General features: G+C 46.3%; 1 protein-coding gene across 1 annotated transcript in view; it reads right to left on the bottom strand.

Moving 5' to 3' along the window:
* Positions 1-8455: 8455 nt before the first annotated feature.
* Positions 8456-27104, bottom strand: part of RHAG (Rh associated glycoprotein) — a 41239-nt gene continuing 22590 nt past the window's right edge. The window contains exons 5-10 of the mRNA XM_072143776.1: positions 19461-19627; positions 16262-16399; positions 16000-16121; positions 14841-14914; positions 14523-14596; positions 8456-9537 (exon numbers count right to left, since the gene is read on the bottom strand). Of these exons, the coding sequence (XP_071999877.1) occupies positions 9466-9537; positions 14523-14596; positions 14841-14914; positions 16000-16121; positions 16262-16399; positions 19461-19627 (647 nt within the window). The 3' untranslated portion in view covers positions 8456-9465. The remainder of the gene's footprint in view (positions 9538-14522; positions 14597-14840; positions 14915-15999; positions 16122-16261; positions 16400-19460; positions 19628-27104) is intronic.

The raw sequence follows: 27104 nt of genomic DNA, 5'->3' as shown, positions 1-27104 counted from the left end.
ATAGACTGTAAGCTCTTGTGTCACCCCTCATCCTCATAGACTGTAAGGTCTTGTGTCACCGCCTTATCCTCATAGACTCTAACCTCTTGTGTCACCCCTCATCCTCATAGACTGTCAGCTCTTGTGTCACTCCTTCATCCTCATAGACTGTAAGCTCTTGTGTCACCCCCTCATCCTCATAGACTGTAAGCTCTTGTGTCACCCCTCATCCTCATAGACTGTAAGCTCTTGTGTCACCCCCCTCGTCCTCATAGACTGTAAGCTCTTGTGTCACCTCCTCATCCTCATAGATTGTAAGCTCTTGTGTCACCCCCTCATCCTCATAGACTGTAAGCTCTTGTGTCACCTCCTCATCCACATAGACTGTAAGCTCTTGTGTCACACCCTCATCCTCATAGACTGTAAGCTCTTGTGTCACCCCCTCATCCTCATAGACTGTAAGCTCTCGTCTCCCCCCTCATCCTCATAGACTGTAAGCTCTTGTGTCACCCCCTCATCCTCATAGACTGTAAGCTCTTTTTTTTTTTTTTTTTTAATTCAATTTTTATTAAATTTTCCAAACAAATTGACAGAATAATATCATGGTAAGTCGTCTGATGTATACAAAACATTATAGCGTATCAATAGTTACATTTCCAATACATTAAAGTATATTTCCAAGAGTGAGCAGTAAAGATTTCAAGATTAGCATGGCAAGATAAGTCTCTACATCATAACTTTACGACTAAGGGATTGTTGGCTTGAGTCGGTATTGTATAGTCCATCTGGTGCTTTGTGCTTTCTTCTTGTATGTTCTCGATGTTTCTTTGAGTATCTCTAGTTGGGTTGCTCTCTCAATGGCCCAATTTGACCCTCTGTGTCTATCAATTTTACAGTATAGTATGCTAAACCATGATACTTAAACAAACTTAACAAATAAAACAACTTTAATGAACCATGACCTGGGATCGGTAAAAACGAGTTTTCCTGTTAGTAGTATGATGTTATTCTTGAAAGTGCGGACCATCTATCCACAGACCCCATTCCTTTTTGTATTTTTGATATTTTTGTTCTTGGTAAGATATATATTTCTCGTATAAGCAACATGTATTCATTAATTCTATGATTTCCTTTATCGTAGGACTGTCTTTCTTTTTCCAATGCCTCGTAATAATTAATTTTGTGGCCATTAATATATGTACTATGATTGTTCTAGTGGACGGGGGAAATTTCTCTATTCCTATGAGCAAGATAGCCAGGGGTGCAGAAAGTTCCACTGTTGAACCTGTTATAGCGGATATCAACCTAAATGAATCAATCCAAAGGTTTTTTATAGTGGAGCAGGTCCATAGTATATGGAGTAAAGAGCCCCTACTTCCACATTGGCGCCAACAGAATGGTTCAACAGAAGGGAATATGGTATTAAGTCGGGTAGGTGTAAAGTACCACCTCATGTGGGTTTTCACAATTGCTTCTTGGTGGGATATAGATCTAAGCTTTGTCTTGGTTATATTAATTGCTTTAAACCACTGTTTGTCTGAGAATGTTGTGTGCAATTCTTGTTCCCATTTTAACATGTAAGGGAGTTTTTGAAAGACTGCTTTGTTTCCTAACATGTTGTAAAAAAAAGATATGCCTTTAGTGGTATTTTTTATACTCTGTAATGTTTCCAGGAGTCTTTTGTTGACTGCTGGGAGAGCAATAGGCACCTTTTGCATAAAATTCCTTATTCTCAGATAGGAATAATAATCTGATTCTGGTAATAAAAACTTTTTTGTGAGATAGCGGAAGGTGGCTATTTTCTCTTTCTCCATAAGATCTGCCATAGAGTGAATACCGTTGAAAAACCAAGAATTTGTGTTCAAATGGTCGAGGTGTAGGTTTAGAAGCTGTAAAGGGATTTGTTGTAAGGGAATTGTTATTGTTTCTTTTTGATGAGAAATAAGGAAATTCCACGCTTCATCTAGTGCCTTAATTGTGTATAGTTCTGATTTAGGGGGATTCAGTTTCCATAGCAAAGAAAGTATTCTATTTTTAAGATTGCAGTTCTTTTGATAGGTTTGTTCTATATTACACCAAATTTTGTCCCCTGATTCATTCCACCAGTGTAATGACTGATCTAGGACTGTAGCATAATGATAGTCCTTTAAATCTGGGAGGCCTAACCCCCCATGAAGTCTCGATCTGGTTAGAGTTTTCCATGCTACTCTTGGTTTCATCCCTTTCCATATGAATTTACTCAATTGTGACTTCGCTTTAGTGAAGAAAGAAGCTGGGATAGGAATTGGAAGAGTACGCAGTAAGTATAGGTATTTTGGTAAGACCATCATCTTATATGTGGCTATACGGCCACACCATGTTAGTATGTATTTGGAGTACCCCTCCAGCTCCCTCTCCACTTTAGATATAAGTGAGGGGAAGTTTTCTTGGTATAATTTGCTCGCAGGGTAGGTTAAATTTATGCCCAAATATTTTACACTGTGTTCTCTCCAGTCTAAACTATATTTCTGTTGGAGCGAGGCCAGTGTTGTATGTGGAATATTGATAGGAAGGACCTGTGATTTTGAGTTGTTGATCTTATAAAAGGAAATCTTGCTGTATTGGGATATAACTTTAAATATGTGAGGTAAGGAACGTTCAGGGTCAGCAGCCAACAATATAATGTCGTCAGCAAATAATGTAATGGTGTGGGTCAGGTCTCCCACTTTTATTCCTTGAATTAGTGGGTGGGAGCGTATTGCTTCAGCTAAAGGTTCTATGGATAAAATAAAAACCAGTGGGGATAAAGGGCATCCCTGTCTGGTACCGTTTGTAAGCGAAAATTCTTTGGACCTGACACCATTTACAAACACCGTGGCAGAAGGGTTAGAATACAATGCCTTTATTGCCATAAAAATGTGACCTTCCAGGCCCATGCTTCGCATGGCAGCAAATGCATAGTCCCAATTGACTCTGTCGAACGCCTTCTCGGCGTCGACAGTAATAAAGGCTGCAGTTATTTTTTTATGCTCACAATATTGTAAAAGGTTAATAATTCTTCTAGTATTATCAGTTGTCTGTCTTGTGGGGGTAAATCCTGCTTGATCTGAGGAAACTAGGGAAGGTAGGACCTTTTTCAATCTAATGGCAAGCAATTTAGCGTAAAGTTTTACGTCATCATTGAGGAGTGAAATGGGTCTAAAATTGGCCGGCCTATCCGGTGTCTTTCCTGGTTTAGGGAGTGTTATAATAATAGCTTCCAACATTGTTTTAGGAAACTCTCCTCTCTGTGCTGCTAAAGAGAAAATTTGTTGCAAGTACGGGGACAGGGTAGTTGCAAATTTTTTGTAGTAAGCGCCCGGGAGCCCGTCTGGGCCCGGGGATTTGTTAAGAGGTAAAGTTTTGATTGTGGCCATTATTTCTTTTTCCGTAATTGGAGAGTTAAGCTCCAACAATTGTTGCTCAGTTACCTTGGGTAACTTTAGCTTGTCTAGAAATTTCGTAATTGATTCTAGCGGGGGGGTTGCTAGGGACTCTCCTCTCTCCAGATTATATAAATTGGCGTAATAATCCATAAATGCGTTGGCGATGTCTCTAGGAGACATAACTTTAATACCTGTTGCGGGGTGATATATGTACGGGATTCTAGTTTTTTGATCTCGTTGTTTAATGCGTCTTGCTAGTAATTTACCTGCCCTTTGATCATGGGAATAATATTTAATTTTAAGTTTTTGTAGTGATTTTGCATACTTTTCTAGTAGTAAATTGCGAAGGTGTGTACGGGCTTCATTAAGGGCCGTGATTATTGAGCTAGACGTGTCAGATTTATTCTGCCGTTCCAAAAACTGAATGTGAAGTAGTGTGGACATTACCTCTCTATTCCTTTCTCTATTTATTTTGTTACTTAGTCTTTTCATTTCCTCTTTAGCGAATAGCTTGTGGATTATCCATGATGAGAAAGGGCTAACCAGCCCGTTATTGTTAAATTTTAGGAATTCTTTCAATTTCTGTTCTAGGATGTGGTGGTTTTGGGTGGATGCAAGGTGGGACATATTGGCCCTCCAGATAAAGTCCGAGTTGCATGAGAAGGTGTCTGAGAAGACTACCTCTACAGGTGCATGGTCCGACCAGTGGATAGTTCCTATTGAGGATGATATCATTTTATCTAATAAAAATTTGTCCGTTAGTACTAGATCTATGCGAGAGTAGGTTTTATGTCTTGGCGAGAAGTATGTGAAGTCTTTTTCTGTTGTGTGGTGAATGCGCCAAACATCATATAAATTTTGGTCCCATAGGAACGGATTGAGAGTAAAATGTCTTTGGGCCGCCTTAGATGTGGTGTCTATATCTGTATTACCTATGGAGTTAAAATCCCCACTGATAAGTAGAGCCCCTTTTTTAACTTCCTCAATTGTTTTCATTAGTTTTGTAAGGAACAGTTTTTGTTTTCGGTTTGGAGCATATACACTGGCTATTGTATATTCTAAGTTGTTTATAGTGCATACTACTATTATAAAACGGCTATGTGGGTCGATGATCTTTGTGTGTATAGAAACAGCCAGAGAATCTTTAAAGGCTATCATTACTCCCCTTTTCTTTTTGTGGTAAGAGGTGGTAATTATGTGTGGAAAGCGAGGGTGGGTTAGTTTGGGTGGGTTCTTGTTTTGTATGTGCGTCTCTTGAATGCATGCTACGTCAGCCTTGCTGGTTGCTACCTCCTTCCACATCATTGACCTTTTAAAAGGACTATTTAGTCCCTTTACATTTAAAGACATCAACTTAATACTCATGACTAATTTTCAACGAAGTGCTTGTGCATACTAGTTTAGTTATTTGTACTTTTAAGTTGATATCGAAAATCATCTTTCCCCAGGTCATGTTAACAACAAAACAACCTACTGTGTTCAGCATTGTGTTGATTACACAGTAAAAACAAAACATTGGTACTATTTTAGTTTTGTAGTACTCAAGTGGGAGAAAACAATATTACAGTTAACTGTAAATCAATTAAGGTGGATACGTGAATTACCAGTCCATCCGCCTCTGGCCTTCCTTTCATTCCGGTGTGGGGTGGTGCACTCAGCCTTTGCTTTTCCTGTGCCATTCTGGGTCCACTCTGACCGTAGCTTGGGATTTCTTCCTGGCTTTTTCGATTTCTTCCTGAGGGATTCCCCATGTTCCCATAAGGTTAAATCCTTCGTTAAGTGAATGGATCGGTGTGATAGAGTTTTGCCTTTTCACCAGAATCTTAGTGGGGAATCCCCATCTGTATGAAATCTCGTGATCCCTCAGCAGAGCAGTAATCGGATTAAAGTCTCTTCTGGCATGTAACGTCGCCGCTGATAGGTCTGCGTATAGTTTAATGGCATCGTAAGGGCTCGGTAGGTTAGTAACCTTCCGTGACTGGAATAATAGTTGTTCTTTTGTGTGGTAGAAGGAGAACCTGGTCAGAACATCTCTGGGTACTGTTTCTGGCAAGTTTTTTGGTTTCGGAACCCTGTGGGCTCTATCGATACTGTATTCGTATTCCGCTAAGTTGGGCAGAAGGGCTTTGGCAAGTTGTTGAACATAGGTTCGTAGTTGCGAGTTTGGGACTGATTCCGATATACCCCTTATTTTTATGTTATTCCGTCTATCCCGGTCTTCAGAATCTATTAGTTTAGCTTGTATTCCTGCAACCGTATCGTCTAGGCTGTTATGCGAATCTGCCAGATCGTTGTAGCTGTCTGCAAAGTCCGCCATTTTGTTTTCCACATGGGAGACCCGGTCACCCAAGTCATCTATAGAGGTTTGCAGGGGTTTGGCAAGTGCAGCAATGTCCTTTTGGAGTGAGGATCTAAATGCAACTAGCATTGCTTTCAGCATGTTTCCGGATATATAATCATCTGAAGCATTAAAGGTGTTCAGCATATCAATGTCCTCCCCATGTTTGTTGCTTTGAGTGGAAGGTAAATTCGATTCTTGTAATGAAAGGACGTCCTGTTTTTTAGATTTTTGTTTGGCTGGGCTGTCTGAAGGAGATCTCATTGGATCTGATGTGCTGGAAGTCGGGGATATATTATGTGCAGGGCTGCTGCGTCTGGGGGGAGACTCACTGCTGTGCAGCTCTTCTGATCCTTCTGGGGACCTTGCCTCCGATCCTGCCTGATTAGTGGAGCCCAGGCTCCATCTCTCTGGGACTTCAAACGAGCTGTGTAGGTTAGGGGAGCCCCTGTGCTTACCGGCTGTCTGAGCATAGCTGGGTCTCGGGGATGCTCCGCTGGATGCCGCGCGCGGGAACTCCTCGGCGCCATCTTTCTTCCGAGCCCCGCCGCTGTGGAAAAACTGCCCGATATGCTTGGGCGCTTGCTCCTTCGCCCCTCTTTTCCTGCTCTGCGTGGCCCCGGTGGTCTGCGGCATGTTGTCGTCCTGATCGGGTGAGTGCTGCTCGTTCTGGTCGCTTTTAAGGGAGGCCGTTTAGCGGAGCACTGAACTCACGCGGCCATGTCTCTCGGCAGCCAAGCCACACCCCAGACTGTAAGCTCTTGTGTCACACCGTCATCCTCATAGACTGTAAGCTCTTGTGTCACCCCCTCATCCTCATAGACTGTAAGCTCTTGTGTTACCCCTCATCCTCATAGACTGTAAGCTCTTGTGCCACCCCCTCATCCTCATAGACTGTAAGCTCTTGTGTCACACCCTCATCCTCATAGGCTGTAGGCTCTTGTGTCACCCCCTCATCCTCATAGACTGTAAGCTCTTGTGTCACCCCTCATCCTCATAGACTGTAAGGTCTTGTGTCACCGCCTTATCCTCATAGACTCTAACCTCTTGTGTCACCCCTCATCCTCATAGACTGTAAGCTCTTGTGTCACCCCCCTCGTCCTCATAGACTGTAAGCTCTTGTGTCACCTCCTCATCCGCATAGACTGTAAACTCTTGTGTCACCCCCCTCATCCTCATTGACTGTAAGCTCTTGTGTCACCCCCTCATCCTCATAGACTGTAAGCTCTTGTGTCACCTCCTCATCCTCATAGACTGTAAGCTCCTGTGTCACCCCCTCATCCTCATAGACTGTAAGCTCTTGTGTCACCCCCTCATTCTCATAGACTGTAAGCTCTTGTGTCACCCCTCATCCTCATAGACTGTAAGGTCTTGTGTCACCTCCTTATCCTCATAGACTGTAACCTCTTGTGTCACCCCCTCATCCTCATAGACTCTAAACTCTTGTGTCACCCCCCTCATCCTCATTGACTGTAAGCTCTTGTGTCACCCCCTCATCCTCATTGACTGTAAGCTCTTGTGTCACCTCCTCATCCTCATAGACTGTAAGCTCCTGTGTCACCCCCTCATCCTCATAGACTGTAAGCTCTTGTGTCACCTCCTCATCCTCATAGACTGTAAGCTCTTGTGTCACCACCTCATCCTCATTGACTGTAAGCTCTGGTGTCACCCCCTCATCCTCATAGACAGTAAGCTCTTGTGTCACCCCCTCATCCTCATAGACTGTAAGCTCTTGTGTCACCCCCTCATCCTCATAGACTGTAAGCTCTTGTGTCACCACCTCATCCTCATTGACTGTAAGCTCTGGTGTCACCCCCTCATCCTCATAGACAGTAAGCTCTTGTGTCACCCCCTTATCCTCATATACTGTAAGCTCTTGTGTCACCCCTCATCCTCATAGACTGTAAGCTCTTGTGTCACCCCCTCATCCTCATAGACTTTAAGCTCTTGTGTCACCCCCTCATCCTTAGACTGTAAGCTCTTGTGTCACCCCTCATCCTCATAGACTGTAAGCTCTTGTGTCACCCCCTCATCCTTATAGACTGTAAGCTCCTGTGTCACCCCTCATCCTCATAGACTGTAAGCTCTTGTGTCACCCCTCATCCTCATAGACTGTAAGCTCTTGTGTCACCCCCTCATCCTCATAGACTGTAAGCTCTTGTGTCACCCCCTCATCCTCATAGACTGTAAGCTCTTGTGTCACCCCCTCATCCTCATAGACTGTAAGCTCTTGTGTCACCCCCTCATCCTCAGAGACTGTAAGCTCTTGTGTCACCTCCTCATCCTCATAGACTGTAAGCTCTGGTGTCACCCCCTCATCCTCATAGACTGTAAGCTCTTGTGTCACCCCCTCATCCTCATAGACTGTAAGCTCTTGTGTCACCCCCTCATCCTCAGAGACTGTAAGCTCTTGTGTCACCTCCTCATCCTCATAGACTGTAAGCTCTGGTGTCACCCCCTCATCCTCATAGACTGTAAGCTCTTGTGTCACCCCCTCATCCTCATAGACTGTAAGTTCTTGTGAGCAGGGTCCTTTATCCTATTGCTCCATATGTTTGTACTCTGTAATGTCCTATTTTATTTGTATATGTCCTCTATAATTTGTAAAGTGCTGCGGAATATGATGGCAATATAGAAATAAAGACTATCATTATTATGTAGAGATAGAAATAAGAGCCACATTTTTTGCCATTGGTTATCCACCAATAATTAATTAATAAAAATAACTGACAGACACATTTCCATAAATTTTATTCATAAAACTTTTTTAACTTTAATAACAATTTTCATACATTGTCCATTGATATTCACCAAAGACTTCAAAACCCCCAAATCTTCTCTATGATAAGTGCTTCATATATAAAAAGGGATTTTTTTTTGTGTACTTTGTGACTCTAGATTTGGCCATTGTTTACAAACAAACTATACATTCTTCTGCTTCAACGACAGCCAAAAGGACATTAATGTACAGTAGTTGCCATTTTTGAGGAGTCGTTCAGATTTGTAAAAATTAGTAATAATCAATAAACTAATATTGACTTATGATCCCTTATATCACATAAGATTACATGAAAATGAAAGTCCTAACAATTCCCTGTAATATAATGCATGGTTCCCATATTTTGGGTCAACCATAATTTTTACCATTCAACATATAAGTGAATGTCCCTCTTCAAATACTATAAACATAGATACACAATATTTTTTATATTTCTATAGAGAGAATTTATTATTATGATACTGAGTTTTAAATCCCTTGCTTCGCCATGCATGATAAGATTTTGACAGCCTTAAGACACCACTAGAGGGAGCTCTAATTGCATAATTTGGAGTGAATGCCTGAGCGCCCTCTAGTGGTGGCTTCAGGCTGCCAAGATTCCATAATTCAACTCTGAATCTATGTAGCAGATATGGAAATTTGTCATGAAGATATGTTGTATAACATATGGAGACATGTTGTAAATAGGAGGAAATATATTATGATTCTTTGTACACAATAGATAAACTTCTGTTAACTCTGGAAGAAGTGGAAGCATCTGCAACCAGTGCTGAAATAGAGATTGATAGTATCTATACTAGGAGTGTAGACTATGGTACCTGTTGTGGTAAATGTCAGGATTAGCATATGATAAAATTATTCGATAACTTCAAGTTTGGGCCGTCAAACATTGTCTCTTATCTATTATGTATAAAGTTTGGGTTTTCCGGTTATTTATTGATTCAGAAGAAAGGAAACTGTCGACTTTAAGCATCTACTCTGGTCTTCCCATGTTCTCCTTGATAATGGTTTTCTGGTTCTTCTTCCTCAAGGGGAACCTAAAGGAAATTATACGGTTACTTTAAGACATAAAAACGTTATATTAGAGACAGAAAATAGGAGGAAAATGAAGGGAAAGAAAAGTAGAGGAGGGGTAATATCAAGAAGATATTGATCAAATAGGACAGGCGAGAGGAGGAGTAAAGAGGTGAAAAGAGAATGGGAGAGATACAAAGGTCAACTGGAACATGGAGCACAAAGCTGAAATAGAAAGAAGAAATAAAGAATGGAGAGAAAGGGAGAAGAGGTGTGCAAACCACAGAAAAGCAGAGTGAGGGTAGAAAGAAGGAGGGGTTAGTAAGGAGAGTGAGGATGAAAGAGGTTATGGCTCAAAAGAGAAATTAGGAAAGTGAGAGCAGAGAAGGGGATGAGAAGTAATGAGAGTGAGGGGTATATAGGGGATGGAGAAGGGATAAGTAGACGGAGGGCAGAAAATGGGATGAGTTAAGGAAGAAGTGAGAGGGAGGGTGGAATGATTTAGTGGAGAAGTAAGGAGAGGGAGGGGAAAATATGGGGAGGGTTACAGGAGGAGTAAGGAGAGTGAGGGGAGAATAGCGGGAGGGTTACAGGAGGAGTAAGCAGAGGGAGGGGAAAATAAGGGAAGGATTACAGGAGGAGTAAGGAGAGGGGGGAGAATAGGGGGAGGGTTACAGGAGGAGTAAGGAGGGGGAGGGGAGAATAGATGGAGGGTTACAGGAGGAGTAAGGAGGGGGAGGGGAGAATAGCGAGAGGGTTACAGGAGGAGTAAGGAGAGGGAGGGGAGAATAGCGGGAGGGTTACAGGAGGAGTAAGGAGGGGGAGGGGAGAATAGGGGGGGAGTTACAGGAGGAGTAAGGAGGGGGAGGGGAGAATAGGGGGAGGGTTAAAGGAGGAGTAAGCAGAGGGAGGGGAGAATAGGGGGAGGGTTACAGGAGGAGTAAGGAGAGGGAGGGGTGAATAGCGGGAGGGTTACAGGAGGAGTAAGGAGGGGGAGGGGAGAATAGGGGGAGGGTTACAGGAGGAGTAAGGAGAGAGGGGGAGAATAGGGGGAGGGTTACAGGAGGAGTAAGGAGAGTGAGGGGAGAATAGCGGGAGGGTTACAGGAGGAGTAAGGAGAGGGAGGGGAGAATAGCGGGAGGGTTACAGGAGGAGTAAGGAGGGGGAGGGGAGAATAGGGGGAGGGTTACAGGAGGAGTAAGGAGAGAGGGGGAGAATAGGGGGAGGGTTACAGGAGGAGTAAGGAGGGGGAGGGGAGAATAGCGGGAGGGTTACAGGAGGAGGAAGGAGGGGGAGGGGAGAATAGCGGGAGGGTTACAGGAGGAGTAAGGAGAGGGAGGGGAGAATAGGGGGAGGGTTACAGGAGGAGTAAGGAGAGTGAGGGGAGAATAGGGGGGGAGTTACAGGAGGAGTAAGGAGGGGGAGGGGAGAATAGGGGGAGGGTTACAGGAGGAGTAAGGAGGGGGAGGGGAGAATAGGGGGAGGGTTACAGGAGGAGTAAGGAGAGTGAGGGGAGAATAGGGGGGGAGTTACAGGAGGAGTAAGGAGGGGGAGGGGAGAATAGGGGGAGGGTTAAAGGAGGAGTAAGCAGAGGGAGGGGAGAATAGGGGGAGGGTTACAGGAGGAGTAAGGAGGGGGAGGGGAGAATAGGGGGAGGGTTACAGGAGGAGTAAGGAGGGGGAGGGGAGAATAGGGGGAGGGTTAAAGGAGGAGTAAGCAGAGGGAGGGGAGAATAGGGGGAGGGTTACAGGAGGAGTAAGGAGGGGGAGGGGAGAATAGGGGGAGGGTTACAGGAGGAGTAAGGAGGGGGAGGGGAGAATAGGGGGAGGGTTACTGGAGAAGTAAGGAGAGGGAGGGGAAAATAAGGGAAGGATTACAGGAGGAGTAAGGAGAGGGGGGAGAATAGGGGGAGGGTTACAGGAGGAGTAAGGAGGGGGAGGGGAGAATAGCGGGAGGGTTACAGGAGGAGTAAGGAGGGGGAGGGGAGAATAGCGGGAGGGTTACAGGAGGAGTAAGGAGAGTGAGGGGAGAATAGCGGGAGGGTTACAGGAGGAGTAAGGAGAGGGAGGGGAGAATAGCGGGAGGGTTACAGGAGGAGTAAGGAGGGGGAGGGGAGAATAGGGGGAGGGTTACAGGAGGAGTAAGGAGAGAGGGGGAGAATAGGGGGAGGGTTACAGGAGGAGTAAGGAGAGTGAGGGGAGAATAGCGGGAGGGTTACAGGAGGAGTAAGGAGAGGGAGGGGAGAATAGCGGGAGGGTTACAGGAGGAGTAAGGAGGGGGAGGGGAGAATAGGGGGAGGGTTACAGGAGGAGTAAGGAGAGAGGGGGGAGAATAGGGGGAGGGTTACAGGAGGAGTAAGGAGGGGGAGGGGAGAATAGCGGGAGGGTTACAGGAGGAGTAAGGAGGGGGAGGGGAGAATAGCGGGAGGGTTACAGGAGGAGTAAGGAGAGGGAGGGGAGAATAGGGGGAGGGTTACAGGAGGAGTAAGGAGAGTGAGGGGAGAATAGGGGGGGAGTTACAGGAGGAGTAAGGAGGGGGAGTGGAGAATAGGGGGAGGGTTAAAGGAGGAGTAAGCAGAGGGAGGGGAGAATAGGGGGAGGGTTACAGGAGGAGTAAGCAGAGGGAGGGGAGAATAGGGGGAGGGTTACAGGAGGAGTAAGCAGAGGGTGGGGAGAATAGGGGGAGGGTTACAGGAGGAGTAAGGAGGGGGAGGGCAGAATAGGGGGAGGTTTACAAGAGGAGTAAGGAGAGGGAGGGGAGAATAGGGGAAGGGTTACAGGAGGAGTAAGGAGAGTGAGGGGAGAATAGGGGGGGAGTTACAGGAGGAGTAAGGAGGGGGAGGGGAGAATAGGGGGAGGGTTACAGGAGGAGTAAGGAGGGGGAGGGGAGAATAGGGGGAGGGTTACAGGAGGAGTAAGGAGAGTGAGGGGAGAATAGGGGGGGAGTTACAGGAGGAGTAAGGAGGGGGAGGGGAGAATAGGGGGAGGGTTAAAGGAGGAGTAAGCAGAGGGAGGGGAGAATAGGGGGAGGGTTACAGGAGGAGTAAGGAGGGGGAGGGGAGAATAGGGGGAGGGTTACAGGAGGAGTAAGGAGGGGGAGGGGAGAATAGGGGGAGGGTTAAAGGAGGAGTAAGCAGAGGGAGGGGAGAATAGGGGGAGGGTTACAGGAGGAGTAAGGAGGGGGAGGGGAGAATAGGGGGAGGGTTACAGGAGGAGTAAGGAGGGGGAGGGGAGAATAGGGGGAGGGTTACTGGAGAAGTAAGGAGAGGGAGGGGAAAATAAGGGAAGGATTACAGGAGGAGTAAGGAGAGGGGGGAGAATAGGGGGAGGGTTACAGGAGGAGTAAGGAGGGGGAGGGGAGAATAGCGGGAGGGTTACAGGAGGAGTAAGGAGGGGGAGGGGAGAATAGCGGGAGGGTTACAGGAGGAGTAAGGAGAGTGAGGGGAGAATAGCGGGAGGGTTACAGGAGGAGTAAGGAGAGGGAGGGGAGAATAGCGGGAGGGTTACAGGAGGAGTAAGGAGGGGGAGGGGAGAATAGGGGGAGGGTTACAGGAGGAGTAAGGAGAGAGGGGGAGAATAGGGGGAGGGTTACAGGAGGAGTAAGGAGAGTGAGGGGAGAATAGCGGGAGGGTTACAGGAGGAGTAAGGAGAGGGAGGGGAGAATAGCGGGAGGGTTACAGGAGGAGTAAGGAGGGGGAGGGGAGAATAGGGGGAGGGTTACAGGAGGAGTAAGGAGAGAGGGGGGAGAATAGGGGGAGGGTTACAGGAGGAGTAAGGAGGGGGAGGGGAGAATAGCGGGAGGGTTACAGGAGGAGTAAGGAGGGGGAGGGGAGAATAGCGGGAGGGTTACAGGAGGAGTAAGGAGAGGGAGGGGAGAATAGGGGGAGGGTTACAGGAGGAGTAAGGAGAGTGAGGGGAGAATAGGGGGGGAGTTACAGGAGGAGTAAGGAGGGGGAGTGGAGAATAGGGGGAGGGTTAAAGGAGGAGTAAGCAGAGGGAGGGGAGAATAGGGGGAGGGTTACAGGAGGAGTAAGCAGAGGGAGGGGAGAATAGGGGGAGGGTTACAGGAGGAGTAAGCAGAGGGTGGGGAGAATAGGGGGAGGGTTACAGGAGGAGTAAGGAGGGGGAGGGCAGAATAGGGGGAGGTTTACAAGAGGAGTAAGGAGAGGGAGGGGAGAATAGGGGAAGGGTGACAGGAGGAGTAAGGATAGTGAGGGCAGAATAGGAGGAGGGTGACAGGAGGAGTAAGGAGGGGGAGGGGAGAATAGGGGAGAGTTGCAGGAGGTAAATGAGAGTGAGGGCAGAATAGGGGGAGATTACAGGAGGAGTAAGGAGAGTGAGGACAGAATAGGGGGAGGGTTACAGGAGGAGTAAGAAGAGTGAGGGCAGAATAGGGGGAGGGTTACAGGAGGAGTAAGGAGAGTGAGGGCAGAATAGGAGGAGGGTTATAGGAGGAGTAAGGAGAGTGAGGGCAGGATAGGGGGAGGGTGACAGCAGGAGTAAAGAGAGAAAGGGGAGAATAGGGGAAGGGATACAGCTGGATTAAGGAGAGTGAGGGCAGAATGAGGGATGGGTTAAAGAAGAAGGCATACGAGGATGGAATGAGTCAGAGGTAGGGAGAGGGAGGGCGGAATAGGGGGAGGGTTACAGGAGGAGAAGGAGAGGGAGGGCAGAATAAGGGAGGGGTTGGGGGAGAAATTAAAAGTGTGGGTAATATAGGATATGGGTGAGGGAAAGGGTTAAGAAACTGAGGGCAGAAAATGGGATAGATTAGGGAGGAGTAAGTGTTTGAGGATGGAATGAGTTAGGGGGAAGTAAGGAGAAGGAGGATGGACTATGGGATGGTTAAAGGGACAAGTAAGGAGACTGAGGAAATAAAGTGCATGAGTTGAAGGGGGTAAAGTTATTGAGAGAGGAATATGGGGGGGGGTTGTTTTGGGAAATCTAAAAGGAAGGAATTGCAAAGGTCTGCTGAGGATATAGATCCCTCATGTGGTTGCTGTACTTACCTCCCAGTATATGGTATCATCATAGCAGTTCTGGTCAGGTGGTTGTCCCCAGAATGGGAGTTTTAATATAAAGCCTAGAAAATGTGATTAGAAGAAATTACCATAACATCTTTTTTAGACTATATGTGTATGAAGCCCAAATGTTGGCATTTCAGAGGTTACAGTGGACACTCAACGATACTTGGTCATTATAGGGAATATACAAACCATATGAACATCCAACATCTTTATATACTAACGTTGCATTGTATCTTATGTGTTAGAGATCTTAAACTTTTCTATCATCAATCACTTAAACATGGCCCCTACTTTACCCACCTGTTACGACACCTCCAACAACAGCAATGGCAAAGCTCGCCGCCAAAGCAGCTCCTTGAAGAACAGGAGTGTATCTAGGAGATAGGAGAAAGAATTTCTATAGTACAAGGATGTGCATCGTATGGGATTGTTAGAAAATAAATATTGTTAGGAAATAAATTCATACAAAATTGTACTAAAATATAAAGTCCCTGTAAAAACACCGGGGGCCTATATATGGGAAGCAGAATATATTTTTTTAAACATAAACATCTTCATATTGTGACACATCTCAGGAGTCAATTGGGAAGTAGAATGATGTAGGATGTAGGATGAATATATATTATTTTTAATTATTTATTAGTTAATGCAAATATCATATATATTATGATGTAGCCAATACAATGCTATAAAATTCTAACAATAAGAAACTATTTTGCTAATTGCCATTCATTGCTGCACAATACAAAAATCTGAAATGCAAGAAAATGATCATTTATTAAGGTTTAAAATTTTATAACTTCATAGTAATGTTTTTATTTGTTATCAAATTAAGAATAATGAATTAAATATTATTATTATTATTATTATTATTATTATTATTATTATTATTATTATTATTATCAAGTATATAAAGCAATATAAAATCACAGCAATACATAATTAATATCTTTTTAAAGCAGACCTGTCAGCAGGAATGTCATTTTAAGCTGGTTACAGGTTCCAACAGCTTATGCTAAAAATGCCTTTGTGATTATTCTCAATCATTTCAGTACTTTGTAATAATTTATTTCACATTACCTGGCTCCCTTTGAGACTAAGACACAGGCAAACTTACTGCTGCAGATGCCTCCCCCTCCCCACCCCATGCCACCAGGCCTCAATAAGCACTGCTGACAGTAAATCATGTATTGTAAAATAAAATTTTATAAAGTACTGAAATAATTCAGAATGCCAACAAAGACATTTTAAAACAGCACAGAGATGAATGGAGCAGCAGAGCACACTGCTCTATTTATTTTGGGATACAGTGGAACCCCATTCTCATGATCCGCATTTGTCCCACATAATTGACCAACACGCCATCATATGAACCAATCATTCTCTGAAATCATGAGTACAGTTCTATTTTATGAACCCCATGCACATACTAGATATTAGATCTTATAACGTCACTTACCCAGGTTTCACTCCAAGGGCTGTAGCAATGATACCAGCGAGCCCACCCAAAATTCCTGGCAAGCCATGGAGATTGTGCACTCCGCATGTGTCCTGAATCCGGAGCTTGGAGGCAAATATTGGCTGAGAGATAAAACATGGAAAAAACAAAATCAATTTTGGTGACTTGTTAAAAATACTACATAAAGGAGCTGTATGATCCAGTCTGATGACTATATTTCAGCCCATTCTTCTGGAAGTTTCTGGAACGGGTGAATACTCACAGTTAAGAACTTAAATCCCAGTGTAGAGATAATTCCAGCAATAAAACCAATACTCATGGCGCCAAAGGGTCCGATGTTCATGTCAGCACAAGTTCCCACCGCTACACCACCAGCCAAGGTGGCATTCTGGATGTGGACCTGCGAAGAACAGATCAGTAAACATGTAACGTCGGACTTAATCATTATATAAATGAGAAATGTTTTTCTTACATTTTTTGGGTATCCCTTGTTTTCCAAAATTTTCAAAAAGTAAATAGAAAATAGTGTTGAAGACTAGATCTTACTCGTTGCCTAGGTTTTTGGGGTTTTTTTTTGAGCAAATGGGGCACATTTACCTACCCCAATGATTCACTAAGATCGTGCGCCCAATATCCTGCATGTGACACTTCCCCGCTCAGGTCCGCCGGAGTTCACCTTCTTCTTCCTGGTGCATGTAAGTGCTTGATCTTGCGACACAATTTGAAAGTTAAATCCAGCGATCAGTCCAAATCAGTCAGATCATCCGATGGCCCGCCCCCGATTTGTGTTGCATGAAAGCCGGTGCCGCTGCGCCTCAATCTGATCGCGTGCGACACAATCCAAGCACAGACACCTGTTAAATACCTGTCAAAGCGGTCGGGAAAACGCGAATCGAGCACTTAGTAAATGACCCACATTGTGTACCAACCCTTTCACGCCCATTGTGAAGAATTTGAAAAACATGGCTGGTACTGCATCTTACAGCTCTACTGATGGGAATTTTTTAATTGACACTACTACAGATAGTTTCTGGTCCAGAACTGTGAAAAAACTGCCAAGATTTAATGTCATCATAATGCTGTTAAGTATCTATACAGACGGCTCATAGGCTGAGGCCTCATCATAAATGGTGGGTGTTCACCAATGAAACTCATTATCGGTGTTGACATCAATCTCAGGTGTTAACCATTTAACTGCCCCCGGCGGCGCATGGATACCACCATCTTCGTTGGGATTGTCACTTCCCATAACGTCAGCGGGGATAGACGATCCATTCCCTTGACTGCCTGGGGTTTATATAAGACTCTAGGAACTGTCCTTCGACAGAATCTATAACAGTGGTTTAGATCCAAAGCAAATTCTCCATATGCAGGTCATTCCCAGGTAACGTACAAGAGGTGTACTTAAGCTGAATTTATATGTAATTCGGAACAGGAATATTTTATAATTTATCATGTATGATTAGGGGTCGGAATGACTCAAAAAGCACAAGACCTGTGGGTCCTGTTTCCTGTGTTTATGGTCACGCGATTTTAAAAAGAAGAATAAATTAAGAATCTATTTTTATTCATAGAAAGTGGAGTTTCTGATCCATTTTCTGCCAATAGATATTTCATAATTGTAACTCCGAAAATGTTTTTGTCACTTTGGCAAATAGGAAGAAGAATTATCAATAAAACTTCATTACAGACACCTTACAGCTGATTATTGCAGCCTGGGAGTAAAGAAAAGCATCCAGAGACTTCACCTGAGGTCACAGGGGGCAGAGGGGTTTGTCTGTAACTAAGGGTCTTCTGTAAATTCAGTGTCCTTAAAGAGAAGCTGTCATTAGAAATTGACCCATTAAACCACTTGACAACTCCAGTGTGTTGTCAAGCAGTTGAACGGCTTCTAGATCATGTTTCTTTTATTTCCCGGCTTAGTGACATCATCCAAAAATCGACTTTGAATTGGGATGTACGTTAGATGTATAACGTCAGGGAGGCGGAGAGTTTAACACTGAAGTCAAGCCCTTCTGCCTTTGAACAACTCCTCCCATGTCATTGACATTAGGAGATGTGAGATGTGATCAATGATGTCCCTAGATACAGGACCATCAATTCCAGTAAAGGGGATATTAAAGGGCAGGGTAAGCTTGACTCCAGTGTTAAACTCTCCGCCTCCTTGACTTTATAAAACCAATTTACATCTCACTTCAAAGTTGATTTTCTGGATGATGCCACCGCAGCAGGCCATGAAAGAAACATGATCTACAAGCTGCTCAGCTCCTTGACAACATAATGCCAGTGGTGTATTAGGCCAATTTCTGAGGACAGGTTCCCTTTAAGTAGGGAAACCACCCAGACTGCAACACAGTAGTATTGCAAAATATGGCAGGAGCTATTAGATCCTCGGGTTAAAGTACCTTACTGGGTCTAAAAAGTGTGAAAAAAAATAAAAAGTTTAAAAACCTTAAATTTCAAATCATTTTCCTTTCCCTAGAACTGAAAAAATAAAAAATAATAAAATAATCAACACGTTGTCAGTCTTCTGAACCCCCTGGACCAGCACGGACTATGACACAAGCCTGGGACCGGAATCTAAGTGGCACCCGGTCTTCACCAGAGCCCGATGCAAAGCATGATGGTCTTGCTGCACTGTGGTGCCACCAGTCTTTCCACAGGCGTGGCTTGTCCGTGGTGGCAGCCAAGGTCGAGTTACAGGATTGCGAGGCAGTCTCGTGGCCAGGAATAGGAAGATGGTCAAGGCAAGCAGCAAAGATGCGAAGGCAGAGAAGGAGCAGGAGGTCAAGGCTAGCAGCAAAGGAGCAAGGTCTGGGACAAGTCCGAGGTCACGACGTGGGGTCCGAACACAGGTATAACACAAGGAAAGCTTTCACATAGGCATGAAGTGCTAAGATCCGGTGGGGGTTGCTGTGAGAAGCAGGCTTTTCAAGAATCCCGGAAGTAGCCACAAGAGCTTACAGTCTATGAGGATGAGGATGTGACACAAGAGCTTACAGTCTATGAGGATGAGGGGGTGACACAAGAGCTTACAGTCTATGAGGATGAGGGGGTGACACAAGAGCTTACAGTCTATGAGGATGATGGGGTGACACAAGAGCTTACAGTCTATGAGGATGAGGGGTGACACAAGAGCTTACAGTCTATGAGGGTGAGGGGGTGACACAAGAGCTTACAGTCTATGAGGTTGAAGGGGTGACACAAGAGCTTACAGTCTATGAGGATGAGGGCTGACACAAGAGCTTACAGTTTATGAGGATGAGGGGGTGACACAAGAGCTTACAGTCTATGAGGATGAGGGGTGACACAAGATCTTACAGTCTATGAGGATGAGGGGTGACACAAGAGCTTACAGTCTATGAGGATGAGGGGGTGACACAAGAGCTTACAGTTTATGAGGATGATTTTCTGCTGCATCTGTTATTATAAACCCTATTGGGGATGTTGCATGTTCTTACCATATCAAACTTTCCTCTGTGATCTAACAAGCTGGAGAAGGCATAGGCAGTGAGCACACAGGCTGCCAGGGAGAAGTAAGTGTTAATAATGGCCATCTCTTGGTCCGCTCCATGGGTAGCAATGGCAGAGTTGAAACTTGGCCAAAACATCCAGAGAAAGAGGGTTCCTGGAAATACAGAAGTCAGTCATAAGGTAGAATAAAAGGAATGTAATTGTTTTTTATATGGTATTTGCTGGGAATTAAGAACCACAATAATAGCAGGCAATATCGGACTGGGCCCACCAGATGAAATTATTATAGGGGTCCACCATTCATCAACCCTAAATAAATAAACCCTGGTAGCCTTCATATTTGGATATCCTCTGCCAGACCTCTACGCTCCTGTATTGAGTCAGAGTGGGGGCCCAGCGGAGGATCCTCTGGTTCTCTGGTGGGCCAGTCCGACACTGACATCAGAAGACGTGTGTGTTGATTTTAATACAATTATTTGTGAAATGGACATTGCATACACCGTAGCCCATAAAGCCGTCTATTTTACTGAAGCAGAAGGAGATGAGGGTTCTGAACTTGTGGAAGACAATGATCATTTCACTTAAAGGTTTGTACATCTAAACCCCTAACATGTGATAGAGACATTCAAAAAGTTAAGAGGAATGTAATAGTTTGTTTCCAATTTAATAATTGGTTTAATAGTAGCAGCAGAAGATTAGTGATTCAATCTTATCTGTGCGGTGGGAAAGGTAAGGAAAAATTAAACAATTCATAAAAAAATTATTAAAGAAGCTTTTGTTTTAGAGCAACATCAGATTCACATGTCTTTGGCAATGAAGACATGAGTCCATGCATTATTAAGAAGTTATTATTATTTAGAAGTAGGAGGTGATAGAATTTGATGTAGCCAATGACATGAAAATAAGTGCAGCAGCAGAGTATGAGTTATGTCCTCCTGCAGGAGGCAGTGACCATTGGAGATGGTTTGGTATACATCTACTATATTTCAGGAACAAAACTGAATCCGAATCTTTTCTTACTCACTTAAGACTACCCTATCTGGGTAGGGGTGGGATGGGTAAGGGAAAAAATGAAACTATTCATAAAGTTTGTGTTTTAGTGCAACATCAGAATAGATTTGGACCAATTTGTAAAAACTTAGTGAAGCTTCACAGCAAAGCAAATCTTGGATGATTCACTCTTTGTCTTGGGTGCTCCTGCGAGTTGCGACCCACATCCCGGCGCCTGCTTCCCCCGGCATCGATCACCTCTCCACGCTCCTGCTCCTGTCCCGGCTTCCCAGCGCGCGCGTCCCCATCTCCAAGGGCGCGCGCGCCGGGGCTCGTAATTTAATAGGGCAAGCGCACTGCGGATTGGCGATGGCCATTTCACAGAATTAGATAAAAGGCGGCTTCTCCCAGCATTCCCCGACGGATCTTCGTGCTACAGTATATGCCTAAGAGAAAGTTATTATACCTGTGTGTTGACCTCCCGTTGTGACCCCGGACCTGTCCCCATTTACACTCCACCATTGCAACCCATCCTGACCTCCTGCCTGTAACTGACCACTAACTTGCCTTCTGACTCTGTAACTCGCTTTGGCCGCCACCGCGGACAAAGTCGCACCTGTGGAACGACCTGGTGGTACCACACCACAAGAAGTCCAACCTGCTTTGTGGCGGGCTCTGGTGAAAACTGGATGCCACTTAGACTCCGGTCCCAAGTGTTAGCTTATGTCATTGTCCGCGGTGACCCAGGGGGCTCATTACCCCAGAAACCTGACACTCTTTTTTACTGGACTGGTTGTGCCATTGGAGACGTGCTTAGAAGTTTGTTCTGTAGCCAGTGAAACCATGGAAATAACGAGTGATCTGATTTTTCTGGAGACATTGACCTCAGTGATTTTGGCAGATGGGAGACTGTTTGCTCTGGCAGTACGAGGTTATTTTGATGGATGTTTCATCAGACACAAGGTCTTCGCCAAATAACCGTATAAAGTTTTACTTTATTTAATAGTTAATTAATTTCTGGCTGTGAATGAATGTTAATGGCAGAGATCTGCAGGTAGGACCCTTTCTTGACTGATCAACATCATGAAGGGCTATAGGGAGAGGGCTCACGAGCCGATCCCTATCCACACGAGGGTGGATGGCAGCTGTATACACCTTCCAGTACCTGTGCTATGGCCAAAACATCCAGAGAAAGAGGATATACAAGATTTGGCACCGGTGCTGGCACTAATCATGTCAGTTCACCGTGTTAGGTGATGCGGTCAAAGCAATTAACAGGTTTACCCCGGGGCACTGCCATCTTTAAATACCGCTCGGCGCCCTCTACAACGTCATTAGAGGGAGCCAATAGGTGCAATGACAGATGGGAGCCTGTAAATTTCATTACGATCTCTCTGAGACATTTGCAGAGGAGAGCAACCATGATTATTAGGGGAAAGAGGGGACTAGAGTACAATGACAGATTGCAATATTTTCTCAGTTTAAAAAAAAGATGACTGAGGGGAGTACAAGGATCTCTTTAAAGATCTTTTTATACCTAGGCATGTGACTAGGAGAAGTGGGCACCCTCTACACCTAGATGAGAGGTGGTTCTACCATCACCATAGACAGGGGCATCCTTTACACCTAGAGGAGAGGAGGTTCTACCATCACCATAGACAGGTGCCATCCTCTACACCTAGAGGAGAGGAGGTTCTACCATTACCATAGACAGGAGGCATCCTCTACACCTAGAGGAGAGGTGGTTCTACCACCACCATAGACAGGGGGCATCCTCTACACCTAGAGGAGAGGTGGTTCTACCATCAGCATAGACAAGGGGCATCCTCTACACCTAGTGGAGAAGTGGTTCTACCATCACCATAGACAGGGGGCATCCTCTACACCTAGAGGAGAGGAGGTTCTACCATCACCATAGACAGGGGGCACCTCTACACCTAGAGGAGAGGAGGTTCTACCATCACCATAGACAGGGGACATCCTCTACACCTAGAGGAAAGGAGGTTCTACCATCACCATAGACAGGGGGCATCCTCTCACCTAGAGGAGAGGAGGTTCTACCATCACCATAGACAGGAGACATCCTCTACACCTAGAGGAGAGGTGGTTCTACCACCACCATAGACAGGAGACATCCTCTACACCTAGAGGGGAGGCAGTTCTACCACCACCATAGACAGGAGACATCCTCTACACCTAGAGGAGAGGAGGTTCTACCATCACCATAGACAGGGGGCATCCCCTACACCTAGAGGGGAGGCAGTTCTACCATCACCATAGACAGGGGACATCCTCTACACCTAGAGGAGAGGAGGTTATACCATCACCATAGAGGGGGGCATCCTCTACACCTAGAGGAGAGGGGGATCTACCATTAGCATAGACTGGGGCCATCCTCTACACCTAGAGGAAAGGGGGTTCTACCATCACCGTAGACAGGGGCATCCTCTACACCTAGAGGAGAGGAGGTTCTACCATCACCATAGACAGGGGGCATCCTCTACACCTAGAGGAGAGGCGGTTCTATCATCACCATAGACAGGGGGCATCCTCTACACCTAGAGGAGAGGCGGTTCTACCATCACCATAGATAGGGGGCATCCTCTACACCTAGAGGAGAGGTGGTTCTACCACCACCATAGACAGGAGACATCTTCTACACCTAGAGGAGAGGTGGTTCTACCATCACCATAGACAGGAGCATCCTCTACACCTAGAGGAGAGGAGGTTCTACCATCACCATAGACAGGGGGCATTCTCTACACCTAGAGGAGAGGTGGTTCTACCACCACCATAGACAGGAGACATCCTCTACACCTAGAGGAGAGGTGGTTCTACCATCACCATAGACAGGAGCATCCTCTACACCTAGAGGAGAGGTGGTTCTACCATCACCATAGACAGGGGGCATCCTCTACACCTAGAGGAGAGGAGGTTCTACCATCACCATAGACAGGGGGCACCTCTACACCTAGAGGAGAGGAGGTTCTACCATCACCATAGACAGGGGACATCCTCTACACCTAGAGGAAAGGAGGTTCTACCATCACCATAGACAGGAGGCATCCTCTCACCTAGAGGAGAGGAGGTTCTACCATCACCATAGACAGGAGACATCCTCTACACTTAGAGGAGAGGTGGTTCTACCACCACCATAGACAGGAGACATCCTCTACACCTAGAGGGGAGGCAGTTCTACCACCACCATAGACAGGAGACATCCTCTACACCTAGAGGAGAGGAGGTTCTACCATCACCATAGACAGGGGGAATCCCCTACACCTAGAGGGGAGGCAGTTCTACCATCACCATAGACAGGGGACATCCTCTACACCTAGAGGAGAGGAGGTTCTACCATCACCATAGACGGGGGCATCCTCTACACCTAGAGGAGAGGGGGTTCTACCATCACCATAGACTGGGGCCATCCTCTACACCTAGAGGAGAGGGGGTTCTACCATCACCGTAGACAGGGGCATCCTCTACACCTAGAGGAGAGGAGGTTCTACCATTACCATAGACAGGGGCACCCTCTACACCTAGAGGAGAGGAGGTTCTACCATTACCATAGACAGGGGGCATCCTCTACACCTAGAGAAGAGGCGTTTCTACCATCACCATAGACCGGGGGCATCCTCTACACCTAGAGGAGAGGTGGTTCTACCATCACCATAGACATGGGGCTTCTTCTACACCTAGAAGAGAGGTGGTTCTACCATCACCATAGACCGGGGGCATCCTCTACACCTAGATGAGAGGTGGTTCTACCATCACCATAGACAGGGGCATCCTTTACACCTAGAGGAGAGGAGGTTCTACCATCACCATAGACAGGGGCCATCCTCTACACCTAGAGGAGAGGAGGTTCTACCATTACCATAGACAGGGGGCATCCTCTACACCTAGAGGAGAGGAGGTTCTACCATCACCATAGACAGGGGGCATCCTCTACACCTAGTGGAGAAGTGCTTCTACCATCACCATAGACAGGGGGCATCCTCTACACCTAGAGGAGAGGAGGTTCTACCATCACCATAGACAGGGGGCATCCTCTCACCTAGAGGAGAGGAGGTTCTACCATCACCATAGACAGGAGACATCCTCTACACCTAGAGGAGAGGTGGTTCTACCACCACCATAGACAGGAGACATCCTCTACACCTAGAGGGGAGGCAGTTCTACCACCACCATAGACAGGAGACATCCTCTACACCTAGAGGAGAGGAGGTTCTACCATCACCATAGACAGGGGGAATCCCCTACACCTAGAGGAGAGGCAGTTCTACCATCACCATAGACAGGGGACATCCTCTACACCTAGAGGAGAGGAGGTTCTACCATCACCATAGACGGGGGCATCCTCTACACCTAGAGGAGAGGGGGTTCTACCATCACCATAGACTGGGGCCATCCTCTACACCTAGAGGAGAGGGGGTTCTACCATCACCGTAGACAGGGGCATCCTCTACACCTAGAGGAGAGGAGGTTCTACCATTACCATAGACAGGGGCACCCTCTACACCTAGAGGAGAGGAGGTTCTACCATTACCATAGACAGGGGGCATCCTCTACACCTAGAGAAGAGGCGTTTCTACCATCACCATAGACCGGGGGCATCCTCTACACCTAGAGGAGAGGTGGTTCTACCATCACCATAGACATGGGGCTTCTTCTACACCTAGAAGAGAGGTGGTTCTACCATCACCATAGACCGGGGGCATCCTCTACACCTAGATGAGAGGTGGTTCTACCATCACCATAGACAGGGGGCATCCTTTACACCTAGAGGAGAGGAGGTTCTACCATCACCATAGACAGGGGCCATCCTCTACACCTAGAGGAGAGGAGGTTCTACCATTACCATAGACAGGGGGCATCCTCTACACCTAGAGGAGAGGAGGTTCTACCATCACCATAGACAGGGGGCATCCTCTACACCTAGTGGAGAAGTGCTTCTACCATCACCATAGACAGGGGGCATCCTCTACACCTAGAGGAGAGGAGGTTCTACCATCACCATAGACAGGGGGCACCTCTACACCTAGAGGAGAGGAGGTTCTACCATCACCAAAGACAGGGGACATCCTCTACACCTAGAGGAAAGGAGGTTCTACCATCACCATAGACAGGGGGCATCCTCTCACCTAGAGGAGAGGTGGTTCTACCACCACCATAGACAGGAGACATCCTCTACACCTAGAGGGGAGGCAGTTCTACCACCACCATAGACAGGAGACATCCTCTACACCTAGAGGAGAGGAGGTTCTACCATTACCATAGACAGGGGGCATCCTCTACACCTAGAGGAGAGGAGGTTCTACCATCACCATAGACAGGGGGCATCCTCTACACCTAGAGGAGAGGCGGTTCTATCATCACCATAGACAGGGGGCATCCTCTACACCTAGAGGAGAGGCGGTTCTACCATCACCATAGACAGGGGGCATCCTCTACACCTAGAGGAGAGGTGGTTCTACGACCACCATAGACAGGAGACATCCTCTACACCTAGAGGAGAGGTGGTTCTACCATGACCATAGACAGGAGCATCCTCTACACCTAGAGGAGAGGAGGTTCTACCATCACCATAGACAGAGGGCATTCTCTACACCTAGAGGAGAGGTGGTTCTACCACCACCATAGACAGGAGACATCCTCTATACCTAGAGGAGAGGTGGTTCTACCATCACCATAGACAGGAGCATCCTCTACACCTAGAGGAGAGGTGGTTCTACCATCACCATAGACAGGGGGCATCCTCTACACCTAGAGGAGAGGAGGTTCTACCATCACCATAGACAGGGGCACCTCTACACCTAGAGGAGAGGAGGTTCTACCATCACCATAGACAGGGGACATCCTCTACACCTAGAGGAAAGGAGGTTCTACCATCACCATAGACAGGGGGCATCCTCTCACCTAGAGGAGAGGAGGTTCTACCATCACCATAGACAGGAGACATCCTCTACACCTAGAGGAGAGGTGGTTCTACCACCACCATAGACAGGAGACATCCTCTACACCTAGAGGAGAGGAGGTTCTACCATCACCATAGACAGGGGGCATCCCCTACACCTAGAGGGGAGGCAGTTCTACCATCACCATAGACAGGGGACATCCTCTACACCTAGAGGAGAGGAGGTTCTACCATCACCGTAGACGGGGGCATCTTCTACACCTAGAGGAGAGGGGGATCTACCATCACCATAGACTGGGGCCATCCTCTACACCTAGAGGAGAGGGGGTTCTACCATCACCGTAGACAGGGGCATCCTCTACACCTGGAGGAGAGGAGGTTCTACCATTACCATAGACAGGGGCACCCTCTACACCTAGAGGAGAGGAGGTTCTACCATTACCATAGACAGGGGGCATCCTCTACACCTAGAGGAGAGGCGTTTCTACCATCACTGTAGACCGGGGGCATCCTCTACACCTAGAGGAGAGGTGGTTCTACCATCACCATAGACAGGGGGCTTCTTCTACACCTAGAAGAGAGGTGGTTCTACCATCACCATAGACCGGGGGCATCCTCTACACCTGGAGGAGTGGTGGTTCTACCATCACCATAGACAGGGGGCATCCTCTACACCTGGAGGAGAGGTGGTTCTACCATCACCATAGAGAGGGGGCATTCTCTA

This window comes from Engystomops pustulosus, chromosome 3 (assembly GCF_040894005.1).
Source record: "Engystomops pustulosus chromosome 3, aEngPut4.maternal, whole genome shotgun sequence".
In the NCBI taxonomy this organism is placed as follows: Eukaryota; Metazoa; Chordata; class Amphibia; order Anura; family Leptodactylidae; genus Engystomops; species Engystomops pustulosus.
Note: the sequence above shows the minus strand (reverse complement) of the source record. Positions and strands in the feature narration are given on the sequence as shown.